The sequence below is a fragment of the Cavia porcellus genome, unplaced genomic scaffold, assembly GCF_034190915.1.
Source record: "Cavia porcellus strain 051 isolate PalLab524CR breed Dunkin Hartley unplaced genomic scaffold, mCavPor4.1 scaffold_5, whole genome shotgun sequence".
NCBI lineage: Eukaryota > Metazoa > Chordata > Mammalia > Rodentia > Caviidae > Cavia > Cavia porcellus.
Window position 1 is genome coordinate 58087462 of NW_026947488.1, and position 9191 is coordinate 58096652.

A 9191-nucleotide genomic window follows, 5' to 3' on the forward strand; every position below is an offset into this window, starting at 1 on the left:
TATCATGTAAGAAATTAGCAATACCCTCAAAATGTCTTTGTTTTATTTTCTTTTACCGAAAGTAAGAAGTATCACAAAGGAAAACTAAGTGAATTAATCAATCTGAAGGATATTAAAATAGTGGGTTTAGCTTGTGACATGCAGGTTTAAAATTCACTCGTAACAGTGGTAGGCAAACTGTTTCCACAAAGGGTCTGATGGCAAGTATCTTCACAAAAATAACTGTTTAATAAATTGGCTGTTTTAGCAAGGACCTTAGCAGTCTATTTGGTTTCTGTCACAATTTTTTCTACTATTGAAATGTCTTGTAGTAACCATAGACATATTATTGTATAATATATATATATATATGTACACACACATACATATATGCACATATATATGAACGGGCCTGTTAATGTTCTAATAAAGCTTTATTTATAGGCATTAAAATTTAGATTTAATAGAATTTTTGCATGCCATAGAATATTCTTCTTCTGTTTTGGTTTTTGTTTTGTTTTTCCTCAACTATTTAAGAATGTGAAATTAGGCAGCAGGCCACATCTGGTCTACAGGTTTTATAGTCAACTGACCCCTACTTATAATAACTCCAAGAGCTTCCTTGAAAAATTTAAGAAAACATGATAAAGATTAAACTTTTTTATGCAATATGCAAAAGAAATACTTAAAAACATAAAGTTGCAACATCGTAATTTGATATCTGAAGCCATCTATAATTAATCAGAATCTTCTTGTGTTTTAGCTCCTGTTCTAAGAGAGCTACTTCCAGAAAGTTAAAACACAAACACCTTAGCTCACCATCTACCTCTCTTTGCATATACCCTTAAGAGTGAACAAGATTTTCTTTGAGAGAAGCTCAAGATGCTTCCAATTCTTTAAGATGTGTCATCGAGTCAGTAACAAACTGCTTGCTTTAGATACAATAGACTTGGATATGATATAAAATTAACATATTTTAGAGCAGTGACTAGAGAATGTATAAATATCCTCACCTTCAAGAAAAGATCCACTTCGGGCTGGGTTTCGTCTGTGTACATGAGGTAACATCTGACAGTGTTACTCCACAGAGAATGGGAAAACAAGGGAGTAACCTGCAGCAAACTAGCTACAGCAATATCCCAGTCATCTGAAAACAAAACTGCTGTAAGTTCATGCAAAATTACCGAACACATTTGACAAGATGATTCCAAGCAGGTCTAACAACACACAGGCATATAGAATGGACTCCAATCTCACGAGTTCATACTGATATAGCTTCTACAATAACATAGTAGGGAATCTGTTCTCTAGTGACTAATTCTGTTCTGGGAGTTGAAGCAACAACTGTCACCAATGGTCTTTCTTGGGGTAGCAGCAGTTCCAGGCAAATGCTACAGGACTATCTGACACGACCTACTCCTCAATGGGGTCAGCATTCCCAGGATAACCTATCATTTCACCTGCTTTCTCTTGAGCTAGACTCAGGTAAGTTTAAGTATGGTATAAAATGAAAGGCTGCCTTGCAGTGGGTTAGCGAGAATAAAACTTTTGTTTTGTTTTGTTTGAGACAGGTCCTCACTATGTAGCCCAGGCTAGCCTCAAACTTGGAACAGTCCTCCTGCTTCAGCCTCCCAAGTGCTGGGAATCCAGGCATGTGCCATCATACCTGGTTGAAAATACAAATTTTAATATATATTTGCCTAAATGTACAATTTAAAAAATGGTTCTCATTTTGCTGACAGAAAAATAACTTCCAATTTTAATAAAAAGCAGAAGTACTTACAACTTCTTAGGTCTATGCTGATAGTGAAATTCTGAACAGATCCTACAGCATTCTGAACACTATATAAAATCAATAAGCAAATTCTTTGGATTTAGATTACTATATGTTCTCACAGGACTTTCTGTATTTTGTTCCACGACATGCTGTAACCTTCAACACTGCGAAAGAGGTAGAAAAAAAACCTAAAACCTATTTTTTCTTAGTTAATCTACATCAAACTCTTGATGTTCAACTAAAGTGCCTGAGAATGCAGAGCAGAGGCACATGGACTAGAGAGAATCTGGTTGGTCAGGGTGGCTGGTGCCTGATCCCCATATGAATCTGTAAGCTTGCACTCCAGTCAGTTATGGCATCAGTGAAGAGTGATGAGTCCATAGAAGGAACCAAGAGGGCAAACTTCAGGCTCCGCTGATGAAAACTCTTCTCATGCAAGCTTACAGAACAGCAAGTCACTACCACCAAGCAGGTCGCTGGCAAGTGGCATGTGTTACCTCTGTTGACATTTGCAAAGGGCCCTTCCACATCCACAGAACTATGTGCAAACTCCGGGCCTCGGAAGGACTGCTGAAGTTGGATCATGCTCCCCAGGGAGGGCTCGCTGCCCAAGGCTCCCCCGGCCCAGTACTCACACTGGGTTCCAGAAGCTGTTAGAGCAAGAGATTTGTATCTTAGTGAATGTCCAAAGATTCATTGCAAAGATTAAGCAGGTTCTTTCATGTTAAAAATACAGTATTATAAATTCAAGAAATATTTAACAATGTGGAAAGTACTTTGCCATCAATTTTTGACAAAATTCTAAGGTTCTGATTAACATAATCCTGGTTAACAATCTCAAATTCAAAGAGGGGATCAAAAAGGGAAAGAAGAAAAGAAACAACAGTACATAAAACAAATTATAGTAAGACGGCAGCTAAAAATGCTCACATAAAATTACAAAAATAATTTCTAACTATAGCATATGTATCAATTAAGATTTTAAGGAAGACACTGCTTCTTGTGCACTAATAATTAACACCTTTACTCCATTATAAGCTGTCTGCACAGGGAATGCAACTTTTCCAACTTGCCAGCAGCATAAAATTAACATTTGAATCAATAGCCACTTATAATACATGACTCCTAATAACTGATATTTGCCAGGTTATCTATATGGCGTCCTAACTATACATAGATTGTTGTTTCTGGCTACACCTCTGACAAAACTAAGTTTACTATTTGTAGCTTTTTGAATCTCAAATGGGGATATTCTTTCAAGATTCCTTCTTTAGCTTTAAATCAAAATATGACAAAGACCTACAAGAAAATATTAAGTTGTTTTTGTGAACTTGCCAATACAATTAGGATCACTCTGAGACACTACATATTTGAACACGCCAGTACTCAAACAATCATGATGACCCTTAGGACAGCATCAAGGCATTTTTTCAGTTGCTTGTGGCCACTAAGAATCATTTCATCTTTTTCTCAAAAGTTAGCAACAGAAGTCCCAGGGCAGTGTTCAATTTCAATGGGACTAAAATAGAAGTTAAAAAAAGTGAACAGTTACCATATTTGACTCCAGAGTACATTATTTTGTAGGAAATCATGACACTGCCTTATAAAATGGTTGCACATTTTCTCTGTATACAGAATCTTTTCCTTTTTTCAGTCTTAGGCTGACTTTATTAACCTTTTTTTTTTTTAAGAATACGGTAAATGTTTTCATTCTATGATTTCGGGCTCTTCTTTGTTGCTAGAAAAATATACTTTGCATGCTTAATTATAGGGCAAAAAACTTTTCAAATGGCTTACAAAACTAAAAATGGAAACCACTCAATGAAATGTAACACCAGCATTCTAAGTGACAGTTGCACGGAACACCTCATTATGCAGAAGAATAAAATTGCAGAGAACACTAACTTTTTTTCTCTGCCTCTGCTAACAGAAACTCACAGTTTATTTCAGCACATTTGCCTTGCTATCGATTACACTTTCCAATAGGTAGAGTTCTGGACAAGGGCAGTTGAGCATGAATGATCTGCGTATCTTTCAGGTTGTGCCTTTTAGGAGAGGAATGTGTTCTCCTCTTTCTGTGCCTCCTCAGATAAAATGCAGGTGTGATGCTGGGTCCCAGCACAGCTGTCTTAGACCACAAGGACAAGCTACGGGTTTGTGTTGGCAGAGCAACATGATAGAAGGAACCTGAGCTGAGCCTGCTACGTCACATCCTTCAAGAACAGGTGGTTCCTGAACAGCCAAGACACGGAAAAGTACAACTCTACAAAAGCAGTCTAAACAACCAACTAGCTAATACAATACAAGTACAAGGCAAAGAGCAGGATCTGGAGTTGGCTCCACGATATCACTATCGCTATGCTGATCATTATTATTACCGCTTAGCATACTATAAACAGGAAACAACTTTACCAGTAACATCTGTACAGTTGTCATCTGAATCCGACTCTCCAGGATCAAATACTTGGATCCCTTGAGCCTGCAACCTCTGAAGTTTGCTCTCCAGCTCTCGCTTGGCTCTCAGTAAGTCCTGAATTTCATTTTCTTTGGTCTCCCTAAAAATCTTTTTAAAAGGAGAATTTTGAGTTCTTTTCCATAATCAAAAAGTTGTGCCATCAACTCTTAAGAGCAACATCTTTCATTCATACGATTATAATCATTCAGTCCTCCATCTCCTCTTTTGTAGGATGAATATCCCAGAAAGCGTCCCTTACTGTTTTCTAACTGGAACCCACTGGGATTCTGGCAGGATGGATGTGTATGGCAAGGGTGTTTCACGGGCACTAGATAGCGTTTAGCAAATTTTTATCTCTCTCCTTCCTAGGCAGGTCCCCCAACACACAGCATCACCAAACATTTCAAAAAGATTTCCTACATACAACATGGCTTTCCTTTTTCTCCCAAAAGTTTTATTAGAATGTCCACTGTGACATCGTTTCTTTGAAATTATCTCAAGTTTACCAAGTCTAACTCAAAAATATAAGAAGTGCTTAATTCTAGTTCTGAGAACTTTCCATGAATTCTATATTATTCTACTTGCTCACAACAGTATTACATGAAATTGTAAAATGCACTTATTTGTGTGTCACTCTGAGGGTGAAACTTAAGGAATTACCTTGAATTGCCTTTTAACTTTATCTCTGTCATGTTCAAAGGTAGCTGCTCTCTCCATTGCTTGGTATTTTGCTTCTAAAGCACTTTCTTTTTCCCGAAGAATCTTCTGGTAAGTTTTCTGAAGCGCCTGGAATAATTTATCTTATTATCGCTTAATAAAACTTTCTTCCAAATTTTACATTATTACATACATATGTCCTAGAATTTTAATTATCTACTATTTGATCCATTCTCGATTGCATGCTGTCACTTTATTCCATCCCATAATGGAAAAAATGCAAACATGTTTGAACTACAGCAAATGACATGTTTAGACATCAAGGTTTCAATAGAAATTAATACTTTTCCTTTGAAATACTGATCAGCTCTTAAACTTCCCCATACCTTAGTTTTTCTAAGAGAATAAAAATATGATTTGGTGAGTTTAATTTAAAGGGTCATTAATTCTGGGAGTCTGTGTACTTGCTGGCACTATGTGTCAAGTCATCTTACCATTCCCAGGCTGTCACACTTCTTGATACACTGCAGAGGCCTCCTGCAAATGTCTGACCTCCTGAATGAAATATATATGCATGCTTTTTTCATGCTTTCTATGTGAGAAAGGAACCCACTGGGTTACGTATGGAAGCAGGATTAGTAACAGAAGTAATCTGGGACTGTGACATTTGTTAACCTACGCTGTACTCTGCCTGTTTGGCTTGACCTTTTCTTTTCATGGTACTGAAGACTGAACCTAGGGCCTTTGCAGTGAGTCTCACCCTCAGTCTTTTTTATTTTGAGACAAGGTTTTTTTTTTTTGACAAGGTTTTATTAAATGGCTTATAATGGACTCAAATTTGTAATCTTCCTGTCTCAGTCACCTAGAATGCTGGGATTACAGGCATGCACTACCCCACCAGGCCAGTCTTCTTTTCTTCTTGCCATCTCACAGTGGCTTTCAAAAGCCTGGACACATGAAATCAGGTATTTGGAACACAGGGAACTGATACAGTGACAGTGACAGTGACTGCTGCTACCTAAATCTTCCCAGATAACACATTAAACACATAAAGAGAACGAAGAGGGTTAAGAAACCCGACTAGCAGAATGCCCACAATAAAAACAGGCTCCTTTAACTTATATTAAATCAGTTACAGGCCTGGTTTTTTCTTTTTTTAAATTTTATTTAAAAGGAAAAAGAAAAAACAAAACAAAAAGCGGTGTAAGGGTACAAGTAATACAGAACTACAAAAAAAACAAACAGTAAGAAATCACTAGTTAATAGATTACATATTATCATCTTAGAGATAGTTGACTTTATTCTCTCACAGGCCTTGTTTTTAATTCCTGCCTCGATGAGCCCAGGAACTCTTGGGCTGTTCAGAATTCTCCCCCATAGTAAAGAAGAGCAACAAATGACACAAATCCCACCGAAGCCCCTCAAACACTGGCATAAAGTCTTAAAGCTCTGTTCGCAGTAAAGCAACCTATAGCTTACATGTTACCTTAAGGAGCTACAACAATGGAGGCCTGTGGTAGATGCTGTAAGTGAACTACCCAAATTGTCTAAGGAAACTTGATTACATCTAGGGAGGGTTTTCCGCCACAGTAGTTAAGATGGTGAAACCAGGAGGCTTCCAGAAAAATTCATATTAATATCACCGAAGCCTGCTTCTGTGCTTCCTTTTAAAAGAAACTTAGCCATCAGTCCCACCCTGGAAGTTATGCCCGAAGGAGTCAGAGTGGGGAAGCAGCACTCCTAGAAGGATGCTTGGCGGCTTCAGCAGAGGTCACCAGCAGTCTGTGGAGCCTCCTCCTAGGGAGTCTACTTCCCGAGTAGTAAGGAACTTAAGGTGCTTCCAGGTGTCTGAATGAATGGATCCGAAAGTGAAAAAGAGAAGAGGAGCTCAAAGAGTTAAGCTGAGACTCAGGAAATAATGATCCCTCAAAACTAGGACGTGTTTCCGCGCAACTCTGCCCAGGGCTTGACTAGGAGAGGGGCCGGGGTGGGAGCGAGGGCGAGTCAGCGTGGGGGGCAGCGCGCGCCTGGCGCGCCCGGCCGGGTTACCTGCAGCTCGGCCCGCAGCCGCTTGTTTTCGGTGTCCAGCTTGGCCTCGCGGCGGCCCATGGACAACAGCTCCTGGTTCTTGCTGACCCGGAAGATCTCGTACTCCTTCTTGAGCCGCTCGTACTCGGCCGCCGCGTACTCCAGCTCCGGCACCGACGAGCCGGTGGACTTGAAGCTGGCGCCCAGCAGCCCGGCCCCGCCCGCCGCGCGGGGCAGAGACCCGGGCCCGGTCCCCGCCGCCGCCCCCGCGCCCCGGCGGAACGAGCTGCGCAGCAGGCGGGCCTTGGGCTTCACCTCCACCGGGATCTCGCAGGCCTCGCCGCCGCCCGCCCCGTACGTGTCCTCAATCACCTCCCCGCCCGCCGGGCTCACGAGCGACGAGGCAGTGCCCATGCCGCGAGTGGTCAGCGGAACTTCCAGCCGGGAAGCTGGACCGCAAGGTCGGGCAGCAACGCACCCCGCAAGCCGGATCGGACGGGGCGGGGCCTGCGAGGGGGCGGGGCGACTGGGGCGGGGCGCGGGTGGGCGGGCCTCCCAGCCTCCAAACTGCCGACCTGTTGACGCGGCCCTAGGCTGCCGCAAAGGCTCCGCTTCGCTACCTTTGCCTGAGCCCAGGTTTCCAGGCAGGCTGGCTGCGCAGTGAGCCGGGGCCTGGATCCCAGCTGCTCCACCTCCGCTGTTGCTGTTTCTTTGGGCGCTACCATGGTCCCTGACTTGCTCTGAGTTCCAATTCCGTGGGGAGCTGGAAAGCTGAGAAATACCGTACTGCGTGCCTGTGTTCCCTCGGGATTTGTCTCTCGGTTTGCATGTAGTCAGAATGACCAGCAAGATATAGTGCGAGCCAGGAAAGACTTTATAACCTGAGACTCCCAGAGATAATCCTGAGACACGATCAGATTTTTAAATTCATGCCCATAAGAGGCACTGGCCACAGCTCTCAAAAGTCATACAGATTAGTTATCATTGATTGCTGTGCTTAATCTCCTTTAGAACACAAACTTAGGTTTCCGAGATCCTGGAGACATCCACCAATAGCGATCCCCAGCTCTTTTGTCAGGTGCCCTAAGTGTGCACTGACCTTGCATAACCACTGGCTAGTGTGAAGGCCCAAACCAAGTGAGCAAGCCTGAAGGTGACCAGATACAGACAACTAGCAAAGACTCGGTATAATAAGTGGTTGGTTTTCAACAGTTTTTTAAAATCCTAAAACGTAAGTGTTTAGTTTACTGCCAATCTCGTAATGTGTTGTCCTTTATCCTGGATTTATCTCACCTGTCTTGCACTTCAGAAGTGGAAAGGGTAACTTTGAACACAGGCATAGATTGAGGAATAGAATCTCTGGCAGCCAATCTCAGCAGATCTAAACATCTTGCGGCTGATTGGAGATGACCACATTTCTTAACCCTTCTTCCATTTAAAGGTGAAGTTTATGACTAGGATAGGCTATGATTTGTGGTACCCAGTGCAAAATGAAAATGTAGTGCCTTTGTGCTTTGTAAAAAATTTCAATAGGGCAACAACAGAGCACTAGGCCCAGTATGGAACCCTTTTTTTGTGTGTGTGTGGGGGGCCCTGTGAGTCTGCATGGGGATTGTCTCATATTTATGATTCCTATTTATGATTCTTCATCCTGAATCTGAGTGCTGTGACTGCTCCAGTCGGTATACTACGGCAGAAATAATACTGTGACAGTTTCTGAGTCCAGGTCTGTAGAGAATGACAGCCACTTTTGGTGTCCTGAAGATTGGAAGCCTTGTGCCTTCATGTAAAGAAAACTATAACCCTGAGACTACCAGATGAAACAGCTTTTCAGTCACATTTACCAAAGCATAAGAGGTAACCATGTTGGATGCCATAGACCAGACTGCTCACTAGCTGAATGCTAAGTGGCTTCAGTATACACTACAGGAAGCAGAATCACTCAAACAAACTCTGCCTAAATGATTAAGCCATTAACATTTGGGTAATTTGGTCTGATACCTGCAACAAGAAGAAAATTTCCCTGTATTTGATTTCGATAGTTTGTAAATTAATAAACAATACTTTTGACTATTTAAAATGTGATTTGTAGAATAAATATCATTTGTTTATTTGGTCCTTTGACCGAATCTCAGAATTGGGGCACTTGTTAATAATTGAGAGAAAACAAATTTAAATTTCAGACAGAACTTTCAAGTTTGCATGATTAGTTAGTGCCCAGATTATATTAGTCTTTTCTTCATCACCGAGACACCATATGCAACACTTGCAGTTTTAGAAAGGAGAGGTTTATTT

The 9191-nt window shown here is 41.4% G+C and overlaps 1 protein-coding gene across 10 annotated transcripts in view; it reads right to left on the reverse strand.

Annotated features, from left to right (window-relative positions):
- Nphp3 (nephrocystin 3) overlaps positions 1-7396 on the reverse strand; it is a 40707-nt gene extending 33311 nt beyond the window's left edge. For all 10 annotated transcript variants that reach the window (XR_010047571.1, XR_010047572.1, XR_010047573.1 and 7 more), the window contains exons 1-5: positions 6918-7396; positions 4872-4997; positions 4169-4319; positions 2254-2406; positions 993-1126 (exon numbers count right to left, since the gene is read on the reverse strand). Coding sequence is in view for 4 of the 10 variants with exons in the window: in XM_063249002.1 (XP_063105072.1) it covers positions 993-1126; positions 2254-2406; positions 4169-4319; positions 4872-4997; positions 6918-7310 (957 nt within the window). In the remaining 6 variants the exon portion in view is untranslated. The remainder of the gene's footprint in view (positions 1-992; positions 1127-2253; positions 2407-4168; positions 4320-4871; positions 4998-6917) is intronic.
- Between the last annotated feature and the right edge of the window lie 1795 nt (positions 7397-9191).